The following is a 20,202-nucleotide window of genomic DNA, read 5'->3' as shown; positions in this document are numbered from 1 at the left end:
GTAGCTGCCGAGATTGTGGAGATATTAGTAATGATCTTTCAAGAATCACTAGATTCTGGAATGGTTCTGGAAAATTGCAAATGTCACTCCACTCTTCAAGAAGGGAGAGGGGCAGAAGAAAGAAAATTATAGGCCGGTTGGTCTTACCTCAGTAGTTGGCAAGATGTTGGATTTGATTGTTAAGGATGAGGTTTTGGGGTACTTTGAGGCATATGATGAAATCAGCCATAGTCAGCTTGGTTTCTTCAAGGGAAAGTCTTGCCTGACAAATTCGTTGGAATTCTTTGAAGAAATAACAAGCAGGATAGACAAAGGAGAATTGGTTGATGTTGTGTACTTGGATTTTCAGAAGTCCTTTGACAAAGTGCCACAGATGAGGCTGCTCAACAAACTACGAGCCCATGGTATTATGAAAGATTCTAGCATGGATAAAGCAGTGGCTGATTGGCAGGAGGCAAAGAGTGGGAATAAATGGTTGGCTGCCAGTGACTACTGGTGTTCCACAGGGATCTGTGTTGGGACTGATTCTTTTTATGTTGTATGTCAATGATTTGGATGATGGAATTGATGGGTTGTTGCAAAGTTTGCAGATGATACGAAGGTAAGCAGAGGTGCAGATAGTTTTGAGGAAATAGATGGGCTACAGAAGGATCTGGATAATTTGGAGAATGGGAAAAGGAGTGGCAAATGGAATACAGTGTTATTATGAACAGTTTTGGGCCCCTTATCTTAGAAAGGATGTGCTGTAATTGGAGAAGGTTCAAAGGAGGTTCAGGAAAAAGATTCCAGGATTGAACGGCTTGTCATATGAAGAGTGTTTCTTGGCTCTGGGCCTATATTCACTGGAATTTAGAAAAATGAGAGATGACCTAATTGAAATCTATCAAGTGGTGACAGGCCTTGATCGAGTGGATGTGGAGAGGATGTTTCCTCTGATGGGAGAGTCTAAAAGCAGAGGACACAGCCTCAGGATAGAGGTGTGTTCTTTTAGAATGGAAATGAGGAGGAATTTCTTTGACTAGAGAGTGGTGAATCTGTGGAATGCATTGCCACAGGCAGCTACGGAGGCCATCTTTATGTATATTTAAGGTTGATGGTTTCCTGTTGGTCAGGGCATGAAGGGATGCAGGGGAAACCAGAAGATTGGGGCTGAGAGGGAAATTGGATCATCCAAGATGAAATGGCAGAGCAGACTCGATGGGCCAAATGGCCTAATTCTGTTCCTAATTCTTATGGTCTCATGGCCTTGTAGAAGCCGTCCTTGAGGCAGGTGATAATGTGCTTTCGGCTTTTGTATCTTCTGCCTGATGGGAGAGAGAATGTCCAAGGTGAGTGGAGTCTTTGATTATCTGGTTGCCTTACTGAAGCAGCCAGTAATGTAGGCAGACATGGGGGGGTGGGGAGGAGGCTGGTTACTGTGATGTGCTGAGCTATCTATGTCTCTCACAATTTGATTGCCTCACATGGCTTGTCCTGAGTTATCTTCACTCCAAGGAAAACCAACTCAGCCAATCAAGTCTGCTGTCATAGCTGAAACTTCATCCCAGGAAGCACCCTGGCGAATCTCTGTAATGCATGCAGTACCACAACTCCTGCTCTTGAATTATATTCCCTAGCTAACGAAAGCAAGTATCCCATTTGTATTTTTCACTACTGTCTTCAAAGACCCATTGGCACACCAAGGCCCCACTGTTATTCAGTATTTCCTAGAGTCTTTCAATTCACTGTGTTTATCCTAGTGCCTTTGTTCAAGATTCAGTCCATCTGCAGTTGCTCTATCATATTAATCCTTCAACATTATCTTGTAGCCTAAAACTACCTTCCTTGCTATCAACAACAATGATCTTCCATGTCACATGCAGACTTGCTCATCTTATCTCCTATGTTCTCATCCAGATTGTCAATGTATACAACAAATACTCTACTTGTGGGTCCCAGAGGGTCTCTTTGTAAATTTGTTTTAATTTCATTTGTTTAGAGATACATCATGATATCAGGCCTTCCCAGTCTAACGAGCCCAATCACACCTACATGCCCAATTATCCTACGTCAGTGTCTTTGGAGTGTGGGAGGAAACCAGGGCACCCAGAGAAAACCTATGTGCTCACGGGGGAAACTTCTTGCAGACAGTGGCAAGAAATGAACCTGTGTGGCTGGCACTGCAAAGTATTCTGCTAACCGCTATGCTGCCACATTAATATTGCTGGTCACAGGCTTCTCAGTGCAATAACAACCATTGAAAATTACTCTGTCTATTACCAAGGCAATTTCAGAGCCAGTTTGTCAGACTACCCTGTCTGCATCACTCTTCAATAATCTCACCTTGCTTTTGACCATTCATCAATGCACAAGTGCAAGGCGAGGATCATTCCTTGAAATTCAACTGCCCTCATCATGGACTGAAATGCTTAACTCCTATTCTCCCTACACACACTGGGAATTTCCAGTATTTCTCTGCATACCTGAAGATGTACAGCTACTGTTATGAAACACTTTGCAAAAAGTATAGTGAAGACCTGAAATCCGCCCTAAAACATTTATGAATATCAGAGGTTAATTAAATGTTTAGAAGATTTATGATAGATATCTTGTTGGATAAAAGTTATTAAAAGAAAGTGCTAATTCAGACTGAGGTGCAGGGCAGGCATGTTGTAATTGAATGTGACACGCTGACCTACAACTTTTTAGAAGTCTGCTGAACCCTGACATTTAGGAATCTTAGTTTAGCAAGAGTAGTTAAATATTCCAGGACGGATCAATGGATCTCTAGATGGGGTGATCACCTATTAGTGCTAAGGGTAAAGATTTGTGTTTCTGAGTAAAAGCACAAGTCTGGCCAGGTCCTTTTGGTGGCCAGGAGGATGTTTTTCGAGAAGCATTAGGGTGACATTTACTACAGATCTTTTGCAATAGCTTTCAGGATCGGCTAGGAAACTGTTTATATTGATTCTCTGGGGGTTCTGCTGGAGGAGGGGTTCTGATAGAATAACACATTGCTCCCCATCTTCACACCAGAGTCGAATCCCAATGCAGTATAAATAGATGCAAGCCCTTGATGACACAGCAAGCCTCTGCTATAAAACTTTGAATCTCTTGACTTGTTTTCTTTGGCTCCTTGCAGATGAGCACGATGCCAGGTCTACCCACTCGCCCGTGTTTCTACGACATTGACCTCAATCCAGATACGGAGCAGGTGCAGGGATTGTTCTGAAGGCAACAGCTCTCTGATTTCAGGTATTAGTATATTGATTCACTCTTCACCAGTCAGTGCAACAATTATGTTCGTTCATTTGAAGAATATTCATTTTAAGTATCTTTAACAAACTGAATCACTTGAGCATGCCTTCTCTTGAAAGTCAAACTGCAGTCGTTGGAAATTAGGTTCGCTGTGACAGAAAAGAGTTTTCTTTGGTGTTTCTAATACCCTTTGCACTGATACTCCAAGAAATGAAAAGGGTTTGTGTTTTTGTTATGCCTTTAACAAGCTAGAGGCAGGAAGGTGGAAACATGAATGGGTCAGTAACTACGGGGTGTTTTTTTATAAACCACCCAATAGTAATAGGGACCTCAAGGAGCAAATAAAGAGATAGTATTGCACCGTCTCAGAATCTAACGGTTGTCGTGATGGGAGATTTTAATTTCCCCAATATTGATTGGCATCTCCCTGGAGTAAGGGGTTTAGATTGGGTGGAGTTTGTTAGGTGTGTTCAGGAAGGTTTCCTGACACAATATGTAGATAAGCCTACAAGAGGAGATCTGTATTTGATCTGGTATTGGGAAATGAACCTGGTCAGGTCTCTCAGTGGGAGAACATTTTGGAGATAGTGATCACAATTCTATCTCCTTTACCATAGCATTGGAGAGGGATAGGAACAGACAAGCTAGGAAAACGTTTAATTGGAGTAAGGGGAAATGTGAAGCTATCAGGCAGGAACTTGGAAATATAAATTGGGACCAGATGCTCTCAGGGAAATGAATGGCAGAAATGTGGCAAATGTTCAGGGGATATTTGCATGGCATAGGTGTGTTCCAATGAGACAGGGAAAGGATGGTAGGGTACAGGAACCATGGTGTACAAAGGCTGTTGAAAATCTAATCAAGAAGAAAAGAAAAGCTTACGAAAGGCTCAAAAGAACTAGTTAATGATAGAGATCTAGAAAATTATAGGGCTAAGCAGGAAGGAGTTTAAGAATGAAATTAGGAGAGCCAGAGGGGGCCATGAGAAGGCCTTGGCAAGCAGGATTAAGGAGAACCCCAAGGCATTCTACAAGTATGTAAAGAGCAAGAGGATAAGACATGAGAGAATAGGACCAATCAAATGTGACAGTGGAAAAATGTGTATGGAACCGCAGGGGCTAGCGGAGGTACTTACTGAATACTTTGCTTCAGTATTCACTACGGAAAAAGACCTTGGCGATTGTAGGGATGACTTACAGCAGACTGAACAGCTTGAGCACATAGACATTAAGGAAGAGAATGTGCTGGAGCTTTTGGAAAAGCATCAAGTTGGATAAGTCACTGGGACGGGGTGAGCTATACCCCAGGCTACTGAGGGAGGAGATTGCTGAGCCTCTGGCAATGAACTTTGCATCATCAATGGGGACGGGAGAGGTTCTGGAGGGTTGCAGATTTTGTTCCCTTATTCAAGAAAGGGAGTAGAGATAGCCCAGGAAACTATAGACCAGTGAGTCTTAGTTCAGTGGTTGGTAAGTTGATTGAGAAGATCCTGAGAGGCAGGATTTATGAACATTTGGAGAGGCATAATATGATTAGGAATAGTCAGCGTGGCTTTGTCAAAGGCAGGTTGTGCCTTACGAGCCTAATTGAATTTTTTGAGGATGTGACTAAACACATTGATGAAGGTAGAGAGATAGCAAGGTGTTTGATAAGGAACCCCATGCAAGGCTTACTGAGAAAGTAAGGAGGCATGGGATCCAAGAGAACCTTGCTTTCTGGATCCAGAATTGGCTTACCCGTAGAAGGTAAAGAGTGGTTGTAGACAGGTCATATTCTGCATGGAGGTCAGTGACCAGTGGTGTGCCTCTGGGATCTGTTCTGGGACCCCTACTCTTCATGATTTTTATAAATGACCTGGATGAGGAAGTGGAGTGATGGGTTAATAAATTTGCTGATGACACAAAGATTGGTGGTGTTGTGGATAATGTGGAGGGCTGTCAAAGGTTACAGCGGGACATTGATACAATGCAAGACTGGGCTGAGAAGTGGCAGATGGAGTTCAACCCAGATAAATGTGAGGTGGTTCAGTTTGGTAGTCAAATATGATGGTAGAATATAGTATTAATGATAAGACTCTTGGCAGTGTGGAGGATCAGAGGAATCTTGGGGTCTCAGTCCATAGGGCACTCAAAGTTGATACGCGGGTTGACTCTGGTTAAGAAGGCGTATGGTGTATTGGCCTTCATCAATCACGGGATTGATTTCAAGAGCCGAGAGGTAATGTTGCAGCTATATAGGACCCTTAGCAGACCCCATTTGAAGTACTGTGCTCAGTTCTGGTCACCTCACTACAGAAAAGATGTGGAAACTATAGAAAGGATGCAGAGGAGATTTACAAGGATGTTGCATGGATTGGGGAACATGCCTTATGAGAATAGATTGAGTGAACTTGGCTTTTTCTCCTTGGAGTGACAGAGGATGAGAGGTGACCTGATAGAGGTGTATAAAATTATGAGAGGCATTGACCATGTTGATAACCAGAGGCTTTTTCCCAGGGCTGAAATAGTTAACATGAGAGGACACAGTTTTGATTGGAAGTAGGTACAGAGGAGATGCCAGGGGTAAGTTTTTTAACACAGAGTGGTGAGTGTGTGGAATGGGTTGCCGGTGACGGTGGTGGAGGGGGATACAATAGGGTCTTTTAAGAGTCTCTTGGATAGGTACATGGAGCTCAGAAAAATAGAGGGCTATGGGTCACCCTAGGTAATTTCTAAAGTAAGGACATATTCGGCACAGCATTGTGGGCCAAAGGGCCTGTATTGTGCTGTAGTTTTTCTATGTTTCTAAGATATGGATGACCTGTAGGTACAACTTAAATGCTTTGGCAATTATATCTCTACTATCATATTTGAAATGAGGTAGCCAATTTGTAGATAGCAGCCTTTCAGAGGAAGCAGAGTGTGTGCTGATGATGTGTTTTAGTAACATAGGCTCAAGTGGTAGTTATGGCCAGAGCACCAGGAAAGATTGATCTGCTCCTTCACGGAAATCCTGCTGGGGGATCTCTAATGACCTCCCATGAATACACATGGCGCCTTGGATTTACACATAACCTCCGACAGTGCAGCCCGTTGTCGCTACTGCAGTAGTAATATTGCAGACTTATAAAGAGTGCAGAAAAGATGTACGAGACTGTTGCGGAGACTCATGGGACTGACTTATAGAGAGAGATTGAACAGGCTGGGATTTAAATTCATTGGAGCCTAGGAGAATGAGGGGTAGTCCTACAAAGGTGTATAAAGTCATGAGGGGCACAGATAGGGTGAGTACATATAGTCTATTTCCAGGGTTGGGGAATCAGGAATTGAAGTGCATAAGTTTAAGGTGAGAAGGGAGTGATTGAAAAGGAATCTGAGGGGCAACATTTTTACCCAGAGAGTGAACGGTATATGGAATGAGTTGGCGGGGGAAGTGGTTGAGGCTGGTACATGAACAACATTTTTTAAAAAACAGTTGGATATGTACCTGGATAAGTGAGTTTTTGAAGGATATGTTAAACACAGGCACATGGGACTCATTTAAATGGTTGGCACGGACTAGTGACGAATGGCCTCTTCTGAGCTGTATGACTGATGCTTAGTGAGGCTTGGTTCCATATCCTTCTCACTCTGTATAATCTTGATTGTTGATAAAGCAAAAATAAATGGATCAGGAAGTGATTTAGACAACATAATTCTATCCGGTTCTTCCTGTTTGTTTTCAGAAAAAGAGCATTCAGAGCTTATTAAATTTTATAAAATTATTCACTGGAGAAAATATAATTACAATGAGCATTACAACTCTGCAAGGGAAGTCAAAGTGGGCCGTGTTGTCTTCTGTCTGACGGAAATGTATCTGAGTTTAAAAAAAAAGTCTGAAAGCTCATATTTGACACACAGTCCGATTCGAGTAAAGATCAATCTTAGTCAGGATACAGTGGTTTTAATTAAACCTAATGTGTTCGGCTCGGTCGTGGTATCCAAGCATCTGAGCCTAAGTTGCATGTTCAAGCCTCACTGCAGAGTGTGCAATCCAGACCAGCACTAAATTGCAGTCACGGATAAAGCACTGGAGGAACTCGTGGCTTGGCAGCATGTATGGTGGGAAGTAGAATTGTTTTGGGTCAAAGCCCTTCATCTGGACTGAAAGATGTTGACCTGAAACAATGACTATCCATTTCCCTCTAGATGTTTCTTGATCTACTGAGGTCCTCCCATGCTTTTGTGTGCTTCAGATTCCATGATCTGCAAATCTTATGCTGTTTCAGTTGCAGCCAATTTTGGGGTTGGGGGCTTGGGTGGCTGGTAAAGCAGCAGGAGCTAGGACAAGTTCTGAAATGGAAGTGGGCAAAAATTAGATAATCGTTTATAAGAAGAAAAATGGAGTGAAAGGTATTGTGGCTCCATTGGTGGTACCATCATCCAGATTAAATGAATGTTTGAAGAACAGGACATCCCGTCAGTAGCAAGAGCACTGTTTCTCCCTTGACCAGCCCTCAATGGAGTGTCTAATGACCCATCTCCAGTAGTGCACAGATTGGCTGCTGCCTTTTTGTATGTAACAATGCTAGACGTGTGCTCAGTTACTTCTCTGCTTTGGGACTGACTCCATTGAAGCATAATTTCTCCAGCTATATTAATTCTGTAAAATTTTAATAAGCTCTGGATACACTTTGCCCTAAAGCTGAAACAGTAGGCAGAGGATAGAATTACATTGCCAAATCAGTTCCTCTCTGACATTTTTGCTCTAGCCACAGCTTCAAAGTTTGAAGTAAATTTATTATCAAAGTACATATGTCACCATATACTACCCTGAGATTCATTTTCTTGCAGGAATTCACTGTAGAACAAAGAAATGCAATAGTCAATGGAAAAACTGCATACAAAGACTGACAATCAATGTACAAAAGACAAATTGTGCAAACACACAAATAAACATGTTATAGTAATAATGCTAAGAACATAGTTGTAGAGTCCTTGAAAGTTAGTCCATAGGTTGTGTAATCAGTTGAGTGTTGAGGTGAGTGAAGCTGTCCATGCAGGTTCAGGAACCTGATGGCTGTCAGGTACTAACTGTTTCTGAACCCTGGTGGTGTAGAACCTGAGGCTCCTGTATCTCCTGCCCATTGGTGGCAACAAGAAGAGAGTATGGCCTGGATGAGAGGGGTCCCTGATGATGGGATGTTGCTTTCTTGTAGCAGCAAGCTAGCCCTGCAGTAGGAAAGATGTGGAATCCAGCACCAACCAATGACTGCAGTTTGGGTATGTATTCCTGCTCTAGTAGTGAAAGCTGTACTGCACTGTTAGAGGTGTACAGTGAGGTATGCAAATAGGACATGTTTTGTTAAACACAGAACTTGCTAAGATCTGCCATGGGAGAGGAATGGTAAGCATGTTCAGCCAGGGCAGAGGTGCACAGTCTCTAGCGGGGTCTCACAGCAAGCAGTCATAGAGATGTACAGCGTAGAAACAGGCCCTTCACCCCATTGTGTAATGCCTATCTGATTTAATCCCACTTGCCTGCACCTGTACCATATGTATGGTAGGGGGCAGGGCTTCAGATTCTTGGATCATTGGGATCTCTTCTGGGGGAATTATGACCTGTTCAAAATGGACAGGTTACACCTGAACCAGAAGGGGACCAATATCCTGGTGGGAGGGTTTAATAGAGCTGTTACGGAGGGTTTAAACTAATTTGGCAGGGGGATGGCAACCAGAATGATAGAGTGGAGGAAGGGGAAAACAGAAATAAATCTAAGATAGTGAGCAGTAAAGATGTCAGGAAAGACAGGCAGGTGATGGGGCAAATTTGTAGCCATTGGGTTGAGTTGCAGCGCAATCAAAGCGTAAAGTACCAAATACTGGTCTTAAGGTGTTATACTTAAATGCACACAGCATAAGGAATGAGGTGGAATATCTTGGCGTACAGCTACAGATTGGCAGGTATGATATTGTGGCCATCACTGAGACGTGGCTAAAGGACGCATGTCTCTGGGAGCTGAACGTCCAAGGATACACGGTGTATCAGAAGGATAGGAAGGTAGGCAGAGGGGGAGGCGTGGCTTTATTGTTAAGAAATTATATCAAATCATTAGAAAGAGGTGACATAGGATCGGAAGGTGCAGAATCTTTGGGTTGAGCTAAGAAATCACAGGGGTAAAAGGACCCTGATGGCAGTTTATACAGGCCTCCAAACAGCTGCAGTGGTGTGGACTACAAATTACACCAGGAAATAGAAAAGGCTTGTCAGGAGGGTAGTGTTATGATAATTGTGGGGGATTTTAACATGCGAGTGGATCGGGAAAATCAGTTTGGCACTGGATCTCAAGAGAGAGAATTTGTAGAATGTCTGCGAGAAGGCTCTTTAGAACAGCTTGTTGTTGAGCCCACTAGGGGATCGTCTGTACTGGATTGGGTATTGTGTAATGAACCAGAGGTGATTAGAGAGATTGAGGTGAAGGAACCCTTAGGAGGCAGTGATCATAACATGATTGAGTTCACTGTGAAATTTGCAAAAGAGAAGCTGAAATCTGATGTGTTAGTATTTCAGTGGAGTAAAGGAAATTATAGTGGCATGAGAGGGGAACTGGCCAAAGTTGACTGGAAAGGGACACTGGCGGGAAGAACAGCACGGCAGCAGTAGCTGGAGTTTATGCGAGAAGTGAGGAAGGTGCAAGACAGGTATATTCCAAAAAAGAAGAAATTTTCGAATGGAAAAAGGATGCAACTGTGGCTAACGGGAAGTCAAAGCCAAAGTTAAAGCAAAGGAGAGGGCATACAAGGAAGCAAAAATTAGTGGGAAGACAGATGATTGGGAAGTTCTTAAAAGCTTACAAAAGGAAACTGAGAAGGTCATTAAGAGGGAAAAGATTAACTATGCAAGGAAGCTAGCAAATAATATCAAAGAGGATACTAAAAGCTTTTTCAAGTATATAAAGAGTAAAAGACAAGTGAGAGTAGATATAGGACCGATAGAAAATGATGCTGGAGACATTGTAATGGAAGATGAGATGGCGGAGGAACTGAATGAGTATTTTGCATCATTTTTCACTGAGGAAGACATCAGCAGTATACCAGACACTCAAGGGCGGCAGGTAAGAGAAGTGTGCGTAGTCGCAATTATGACAGAGAAAGTACTCGAAGCTGAAAAGTCTAAAGGTAGATAAATCTCCCGGACCAGATGGAATGCACCCTCGTGTTCTGAAGGAAGTAGCTGTGGAGATTGCGGAGGCATTAGCGATGATCTTTCAAAAGTCAATAGATTCTGGCTGGTTCCGGAGGACTGGAAGATTGCAAATGTCACTCCAGTATTTAAGAAGGGGACAAGGAAGCAAAAAGGAAATTGTAGACCTGTTAGCTTGACATTGGTGGTTGGGAAGTTGTTGGAGTCGATTGTCAAGGATGAGGTTACGGAGTACCTGAAGGCATATGACAAGATAGGCAGAACTCAGCATGGTTTCCTTAAAGGAAAATCCTGCCTGACAAACCTATTACAATTTTTTGAAGAAATTACAAGTAGGTTAGACAAGGGAGGTGCAGTGGATGTTGTATATTTGGATTTTCAGAAGGCCTTTGACAAGGTGCCACACATGAGGCTACTTAACAAGATAAGGGCCCATGGTATTACGGGAAAGTTATATACGTGGATAGGGCGTTGGCTGATTGGCAGGAAACAGAGAGTGGGAATAAAGGGATCCTATTCTGGTTGGCTGCCAGTTACCAGTGGTGTTCCACAGGGGTCCGTGTTGGGGCCGCTTCTTTTTACATTGTACATTAACGATTTGGATTATGGAATAGATGGCTTTGTGGCTAGGTTTGCTGACGATACGAAGATAGGTGGAGGGGCCGGTAGTGCTGAGGAAACTGAGTCTGCAGAGAGACTTGGATAGATTGGAAGAATGGGCAAAGAAGTGGCAAATGAAATACAATGTTGGAAGGTGTATGGTTATGCAGTTTGGCAGAAGAAATAAACAGGCAGACTATTATTTAAATAGGGAGAAAATTCAAAGTTCTGAGATGCAACGGACTTGGGAGTCCTTGTGCAGGATACCCTTAAGGTTAACATCCAGGTTGAGTCTGTGGTGAAGAAGGCGAATGCAATGTTGGCATTCATTTCTAGAGGAGTAGAGTATAGGAGCAGGGATGTAATGTTGAGGCTCTATAAGGCGCTGGTAAGACCTCACTTGGAGGACTGTGGGCAGTTTTGGTCTCCTTATTTAAGAAAGGATGTGCTGATGTTGGAGAGGGTACAGAGAAGATTCACTAGAATGATTCCGGGAATGATAGGGTTAACATATGAGGAACGTTTGTCCACCCTTGGACTGTATTCCTTGGGGTTAGAAGAATGAGGGGGGACCTCATAGAAACATTTCGAATGTTGAAAGGTATGGACAGAGTGGATGTGGCAAAGTTGTTTCCCATGATGAGGGCCAACTTGTTGACACACAGAGTAGTGGGTATATGGAATGAGCTGCCAGAAGAAGTGGTTGAGACAGGTAAAATAACACCATTTAAAGACATTAGGACAGGTATATTGGAAAGGGTGAGAGGGATATGGGCTAAGTGCTGGCAGATGAGACCATTTTAGATGGGCATCTTAGTTGGCATGGACAAGTTGGGCCAAGAGCCTATACCCTTGTCATATTACACTGTATGATTCCATGTCCTCCTTGACCTTGCTCATTCAATTACCTGTGAAAAAGCCTGTTCAATGCTGTTGCACCTTAACCATGCAGTACACATGGAGGCAAACGGAAGGTCAACAATATCATGCTGACTTTAATTTTTCCAACTTCTGCAAACTCGAGTATGGGACTGATATTTACACCGAGGACACAGAATTACCTATTTCTGCAGGAAGTGTTTGAACCGGCATCTTCCACAGTGGTCCGGGAGAAGGGTGGTAAAAACAGCCCATGAAATTGCATTTAATAATTTGATTTTCTGTGTGCATTCCAGATTACTCAGAAGTGATCTGTCCTCTTTCCTGATGAATAAACACCAGCTCCATCTGTCTTCTACTAAAGCTGAGAAGATCACCAAGACCTTCAAGTTTGAGATTTGTAATAGATTAAACCCTAATGTTGAATTGTTAGCATTCTGCGCTGTTGAACCTTATCTAGTTTCTGATATATATTTAATAACTGAGTAGTTGTAGTTAATGCTCAGTGTCTAATTTAAAATATTGTATATTTAGTATCTTTGGGTCATTTTATTTTTAGTACTTTATGGAACTGGCATGGAGCCATTGCTCAGTATCCCAGTCATGCCCTCACAGGTGCCACGTTGCTCTGAAGTGCACAAAGTAAGATTACAGGGTTGTTCTTGAGTTAAAGGGCATTGAATCCAAATTTAGCAGTGACTCTTCCTCTTATCTTTAATAATGCAGTACTTTGGCAAAAAACAAACAGGCTAATGATTTGCACCCACCAGACCCAGGTGGGGCTGAAATCAGGTATTGATAATCAATTCTGAGCATTTTGGACTTCTCTGAAACCACTAATTTATTCCTTGTGATAATTTGAGATGCCAAATGGCAATACCTACATTTCTTTGCCATGTACAATGCCAAAATGGATTACTGTTACAAGCCTGAAACGGTTTCAAAAAGATTGTTGACTTTATCATGTATGCATCCTGAAACTACTGATAATAATCCTTTGCATTCACTTTAAGATTCTTAGCTCCACTACTTATTGTCGTTTTTTTAATAAACAAATACTTTCTTGGGTTGCCATATCTAATGCCTTTTCCTTTAGCAGAACATGCAAGTGTATTTTAAACCTTCCTCATCTGCCTTCTCAAGTAATGACAGCAGCTTTCAAGTCTCCATGAGCTGCCCTGATACTGATAAATATGTTACATACATGAGCAAGAATCTGCCTTCACTCACCATTGACTCCTGAAAGGGCACATTTGGTGCCGCAGTCTATTGAATGTGAGGGAGGGCTGAATGCAAGCCTGGAGAGGGTGTTCACACATACCTTGGTAATTTTATGCGCCTCTTTGAGCTTGAGGTAGCATTGTTTTCTGAGGATTGTCTTTACAAGGTTGACATGAACCTAATGTTTAAATTGCAAATATTTACACTTTTTGGTTCTCAGGCCATTTTCCAGTGGTCACTATAACATGTATTTTTTCTCATGGGTTGGTTACTTTTTACTGTGTGCAAACTAACAATAAAATAATACTATTGTTTTAACATGCCTGTGTACATGTATGTGTAAAAGTTCATGACTGTATACTAGGTTTAAAAAATTGAAATAATAAAAGAATCACTCAGCAGATTGAGCAGCCTCTGTGGAAAGAGAAATGGAGTTAATGTTTCAGTTTGCGGACTTCTCAGTGACAACTTTCACCTCTTTAGTGTGAAACACCTTGGTTTCCTTGGCTGGTTTGTGTGGATGCTGTGTAATTTGCTACCCTGTTACAAATTAGTTCCACAAAATAGCAGACAGTATACTGCATACGATTAAAGGAATTATATTTATGAATCTTAACTTAAGGGTTAGTAAAGAATAACAAAAAGAAAAGGGCCCATTCTAATTAAACAGTCAAATGTGTACAAGTTGGAGCTCATCTTGAACTTCTCTGTCACTCAAGCGCTGGGCCCTCGGTCAGTGTGAATGCCCACACCACCTCACGAACATCGCTCGCAATCCATCTAGAATAAACGTGTCTCTTACTGGATCATATGCTTCGACCGATTCTCCCCGATGTCTTCTCTCTTCATCTCCTGACGAACAAAAGCCCAAGATCAACCTTATTGTCCCTCACCAAGAAAACCTCCCGCTAATTGGATGGCTCACATTCCACATCATCCCTTATCAACAATAACCCAAACAGGCTGAAAGCAGAACAGAGCTGCTAAATGAAATACCTACAGCATAACAGTAAAGATGCGCACCAGGGCACTACAAGTGTTTCAGGCATTTTTTTTGTATACATTTCAGGCTTTTAGCACCTGCCATTTGTTTTTAACAATATTGTAAATTGGGCATAATTGGAAAGTAAAACCAATAAATCAATGTGCAACCATTCTAAAATCCTGGTCCTTGGCTCACCAGGGTCCCTTTGACACATTCTCTATAAATTCAGCTGTGAATGCATGGTCTGGAAAATCTACCATTCTAGCACCAAAGTCCCAAAATTGTAGATTATCGGTGTACGGTGCACAGAAAGGACAGGAGCTTGGTCAAAGCGGTGAAATGATCGGACAAAGTCAGCATGGATTTGTGAAAGGAAAATCATGTCTGACGAATCTCATAGAATTTTTTGAGGATGTAACTAGTAGAGTGGATAGGGGAGAACCAGTGGATGTGGTATATTTGGATTTTCAAAAGGCTTTTGACAAGGTCCCACACAGGAGATTAGTGTGCAAACTTAAAGCACACGGTATTGGGGGTAAGGTATTGGTGTGGGTGGAGAATTGGTTAGCAGACAGGAAGCAAAGAGTGGGAATAAACGGGACCTTTTCAGAATGGCAGGCGGTGACTAGTGGGGTACCGCAAGGCTCAGTGCTGGGACCCCAGTTGTTTACAATATATATTAATGACTTGGATGAGGGAATTAAATGCAGCATCTCCAAGTTTGCGGATGACACGAAGCTGGGTGGCAGTGTTAGCAGTGAGGAGGATGCTAAGAGGATGCAGGGTGACTTGGATAGGTTGGGTGAGTGGGCAAACTCATGGCAGATGCAATTTAATGTGGATAAATGTGAAGTTATCCACTTTGGTGGCAAAAATAGGAAAACAGATTATTATCTGAATGGTGGCCGATTAGGAAAAGGGGAGGTGCAACGAGACCTGGGTGTCATTATACACCAGTCATTGAAAGTGGGCATGCAGGTACAGCAGGCGGTGAAAAAGGCGAATGGTATGCTGGCATTTATAGCGAGAGGATTCGAGTACAGGAGCAGGGAGGTACTACTGCAGTTGTACAAGGCCTTGGTGAGACCACACCTGGAGTATTGTGTGCAGTTTTGGTCCCCTAATCTGAGGAAAGACGTCTTTGCCATAGAGGGAGTACAAAGAAGGTTCACCAGATTGATTCCTGGGATGGCAGGTCTTTCATATGAAGAAAGGCTGGATGAACTGGGCTTGTACTCGTTGGAATTTAGAAGATTGAGGGGGGATCTGATTGAAACGTATAAGATCCTAAAGGGATTGGACAGGCTAGATGCGGGAAGATTGTTCCCGATGTTGGGGAGGTCTAGAACGAGGGGTCACAGTTTGAGGATAGAGGGGAAGCCTTTTAGGACCGAGGTTAGGAAAAACTTCTTCACACAGAGAGTGGTGAATCTGTGGAATTCTCTGCCACAGCAAACTGTTGAGGCCAGTTCATTAGCTATGTTTAAAAGGAAGTTAGATATGGCCCTTGTGGCTACAGGGGTCAGGGGGTATGGAGGGAAGGCTGGGTTCTGAGTTGGATGATCAGCCATGATCATAATAAATGGCGGTGCAGGCTCGAAGGGCCGAATGGCCTACTCCTGCACCTATTTTCTATGTTTCTATGTTTTGTTTTACTGTCAGAGGCCACTTCATTAGGTGCCTCCTGTACCTAACAAAGTGGCCACTGAGTATGTTCATGGTCATCTGCTGCTGTAGCCCATCCACTTCAAGGTTTGATGTGTTGTGCATCCTGACATGCTCTTTTGCACACCACTGTTATAACGCGTGGTTATTTGAGTTACTGTCACCTTCCTGTCAGCTTGAACCAGTCTGACCATCTCCCCTGACCTCTCTCATTAACAGGGCTTTGTCACCCACAGAACTGCTGCTCACTGTAAACTCATTCTCTGTAAACAACAGAAACTCCTGTGCATGAAAATCCCAGAGGATTAGCAGTTCCTGAGATACCCAAGCCATCCTGTCTGGCACCAACAATGATTCCACAGTCAGTCATTTAGATCACATTTCTTCCCCATTCTGATGTTTGGTCTGAACAACAACTGAATATCTTGACCACGTCTGCATGCTTTTATGCATTGAGTTGCTGCCACTTGAATGGCTGCTTCCTTGGTTCCTGCTAGAACATTGTTTTACATTTACATCATTTATTATTATATTGTAATTTGTCCTTTACTGTGCCTATTGTCTATTAATTATTGTGCTGTCTTGCACTGTTTTGTGCACTTTGTGTAGTCCTGTGTAGGTCTGAAGTCTAATGTAGTTTTGTGTTTTTTCATGTAGTCTAGTGTAGTTTTGTGTGGTTTCATGTAACACCATGCTCCTGGAGGAGCGTTGTCTTGTCTTTACTGTGTACTGTACCAGCAGTTATGGTTGAAATGACAATAAAAGCGACTTGGTTAGATCTTTTGATTTCATGAGGAAGTGTACCTAATGAAGTGGCTACTGCGTGTATCTTTCTTTGTCATAAGTGGCCTTAAAAAAAAATCTTGTAAAGTGTTCAGGTCCCACTGTCTTTTTGAATACGGAGAACAAGTATACACTGTATTCCCTTCTGGGTAAGCTCCACCTGCACTTAATATTAGGTACTAGTTGCTCCCATAGTCCTACAAAATACACCACCTCATTTTTGTATTTATTGATACTTTACTTGACAAGGAACCTGAGCCTTGTTTTGTGTAGACATTCAGCATCTATTTTTTAAAATTATTCCTTTCAAGAGATATGGGCTTCTGTGGCTGAGCCAGCAGTTAATTGCCCATCCCTAGTTGCCCTTGTGAAGGTGGTGATGAGCTGCCTTCCTGAACTGCTGCACTCCTTGAGGTATGGGTATCCCCACGACCCTGTTAGGAGGAGAGGTCCAGGAACATTAACATTTATCCAAGTTAGGACGATGAGTGGCTTTGAAAGCATTTTCGGGTGCTGATGGTCCCATTTTCTTGCTGTACCTGTCCTAGCTGGTAGAAAATGTCGTGGGAAGGTGCTGTGTAAGGAGCCCTCGTGAGCTGTTATACTACATCCTGTAAATGGCACAGGCAGCTGTGGATGGAGTATTTATCAAGTGGGCTGCTATGTCCTGCATAGTGTTGAGTTCCATAAATAATGTTGAAGCTGCACTGTGAGGTTGTTTAATTTATTTCCTTATTCACCCTGGTCCTTGTGTTAACCATTCTTTTCTATTTCATTCAAAAGTTCCAAGATCTGTGAACTAAACTAAGAGTTCAAAGTCAAAGTAAAATTTATTATCATGGTATATACATGTCACCATATACAACCCTGAGATTCTTTTTCTGCATGCATACTTAGCAAATCTATAGAACGGTAACTCTAAACATCACGAACCAGAAACTGTAAACAAACTGTGTAAATGCACATAATAAATAGCAATAATAATGAGCATGAAATAACAAAATAAGAGTCCTTAAATGAGTGTAGTTATCCCCTTTTGTTCAAGTGTCTGATGGTTGAGGGGTAGTAACTGTTCTTGAAACTGGTGGTATGAGTCCTGCGGCTCCTGTACCTTGTACTTGATGGCAGCAGTGAGAAAAGAGCATGGCCTGGGTGACGAAGATCTCTGATGGATGCTGCTTTTCTACAGCAACGCTTCGTGTAGATGTGCTCATTGGTTGGGAGGGTGTTACCCATGATGTACTGGGCTGAATCCATTACCTTTAGTAGGATTTTCTGCTCAAGGGCATTGGTGTTCCCACACCAGGCCATAATGCAGCCAGTCAGCACACTTTCCACCACACAAAGTTTACTTTATACTTTATTGTCGCCAAACAATTGATACTAGAGTGTACAATCATCACAGCAATATTTGATTCTGCTCTTCGTGCTCCCTGGAGTACAAATTGGTAGTAAATATTAAAAATTTAAATTATAAATCATAAACAGAAAAGGGAAAGTAAGGTAGTGCAAAAAAACCGAGAGGCAGGTCCGGATATTTGGAGGGTATGGCCCAGATCCGGGTCAGGATCTGTTCAGCAGTCTTTTCACAGTTGGAAAGAAGCTGTTCCCAAATCTAACCATACGAGTCTTCAAGCTCCTGAGCCTTCTCCCGGAGGGAAGAGGGACAAAAAGTGTGTTGACTGGGTGGGTCGTGTCCTTGATTATCCTGGCAGCACTGCTCCGACAGCATGCTGTGTAAAGTGAGTCCAAGGATGGAAGATTGGTTTGTGTGAAAACGTGCCAAATTTCCACAGACTCTTGAGGAAGTAGAGGTGCTGTTGTGCTTTCTTTGCAATTATATTTATATGATGGGTCCAGGGCAGGTCTTTTGAGATAGTGACGCCCGGGAAATTAAAGTTAATGACCCTCTCCACCTCTGATCCTGTGATGATTACTGGCCCATGGACCTCTGGATTCCCTCTCCTGAAGTCTACAATCAGTTCCTTGGTCTTATTGACATTGAGAGAGAGGTTGTTGTTATGATGCTACTCAGCCAAGATTTCATTCTCCCTCCTGCATACTGATTCATCACTCCCTTTGATACAGCCCACAACAGTGGTGTTGTCAGCAAACTTATATATGATGTCAGAGCTGTACCTAGCTACACAGTCATAGGTGTAAAGTGAATAGAGCAGGACGCTAAGATCCCTGTGGTGCACCTGTGCTGATGGAGATTGTGGAGGAGATATTTTTGCCAATCCAAACTGACTGGAGTCTGCCTGTGTGGAAATCCAGGATCCAATTGCACCGGGGGGTATTGAGGCCCAGGTCTTTGAATTTGTTAACGCAAACATGAGGAAATCTGCAGATGCTGGAAATTCAAGCAACACACATAAAAAATGCTGGTGAACGCAGCAGGCCAGGCAGCATATATAGGAAGAGGTACAGACGAAGAGTCTCGACTGTACCTCTTCCTATAGATGCTGCCTGGACTGCTGCGTTCACCAGCATTTTTGTGTGTGTTGCTTTGAATTTGTTAATTAGTTTTGAAGGGATGATGGTGTTTAATGCTGAGCTGTAGTCGATAAAGAGCATCTGGACGTATGCTTCTTCATTGTCCAGATATTTCATGATTGTGTGAAGACCCAACAAGATGGCATCTGCTGTAGACCTGTTGCTTCAGTAGGCTTGGAGCCGATCCAAGTTGCCACTCAGATAGGAGCTGACACGCTTTAACACCAGCCTCCCAAAACACTTCACTGTGGATGTAAGGGCTACTGGGTGGTAGTCACTTAGGTTACCATACTCTTCTTGGGCACCAGTACAAATGAAGCCTGCTTGAATAAGCAGGTGGGCACCACACACTGCCAAGTTGAAGAGATCTGTGAATACACCAGCCAGCTGGTCGATACAGGTCTTCAGTACTTGGACAGGTACTCCATCTGGACCGGATGCTTTCCTTGGATTCACTCTCTCAAGGGCAGCCCACATGTCATCTTCAGGTACTGAGACCAAAGGATTATTGGGAGACATGGGGGTGCACAATGGTTCCTCCCTGTTCTGGTGGTCGAAGTGAGGATAGAAGGCATTGAGCTGTTCTGGAAGCAAAGCTCAGCTGTCCCCAATGTCACAACATTTAAGAGACATTGAATCGTAAACCAACACATGTATCATGTTGTATTCACAGATGATCTACATGTTGGATGTGGGTTGATTTCACTTTCAAATGGTCTGGAGGGGTTACTTTAGGTTGTTTTGTTGATCAAATACCTCAAAAAGCAGTTGAAATATTAGGATGGAAGGAGTCTCCAATCCATTTCAATTTGTAGGGGTTAGGAGAATCAGCTCCGACTGGATTAGATCAGTGGGGAGTTTCTGACCTACATTCTGGGAAGCTCCTCAATCCACCTTACTAGAGAACCACCACACTCCAGGTAGCTACGTTGTAGAATCTCACTGCAAGCAGATGGTTGATTGCACATTTCCCCCTGGGCAGACAGTGTGAAATCTGGTGCTCCCAATGTGGTTCTTCTACATTGGTACATTGGGGGAACACTTTGTCAAGCATCTCCGGCTCCATCTACCAAAAACGGAATTTCCAATGGCCTCACCTCTTCCACCCCGCTGACTCTCAACACAGGAGCCCCTCAGGGCTATGTACTAAGTCCCCTCCATTACTCCCTGTATAC

General features: G+C 42.9%; 1 protein-coding gene across 1 annotated transcript in view; it reads left to right on the top strand.

Annotated features, from left to right (window-relative positions):
• Nucleotides 1–13,501, top strand: part of mthfd1l (methylenetetrahydrofolate dehydrogenase (NADP+ dependent) 1 like) — a 160,891-nt gene extending 147,390 nt beyond the window's left edge. The window contains exons 27-28 of the mRNA XM_063056298.1: nt 3,122–3,234; nt 12,174–13,501. Coding sequence (XP_062912368.1) covers nt 3,122–3,211 — 90 coding nt within the window. The 3' untranslated portion in view covers nt 3,212–3,234; nt 12,174–13,501. The remainder of the gene's footprint in view (nt 1–3,121; nt 3,235–12,173) is intronic.
• The last annotated feature ends 6,701 nt before the right edge of the window (nt 13,502–20,202 follow it).

Source organism: Mobula hypostoma, chromosome 8 (genome assembly GCF_963921235.1).
Source record: "Mobula hypostoma chromosome 8, sMobHyp1.1, whole genome shotgun sequence".
Taxonomy (NCBI): domain Eukaryota; kingdom Metazoa; phylum Chordata; class Chondrichthyes; order Myliobatiformes; family Myliobatidae; genus Mobula; species Mobula hypostoma.
Note: the sequence above shows the minus strand (reverse complement) of the source record. Positions and strands in the feature narration are given on the sequence as shown.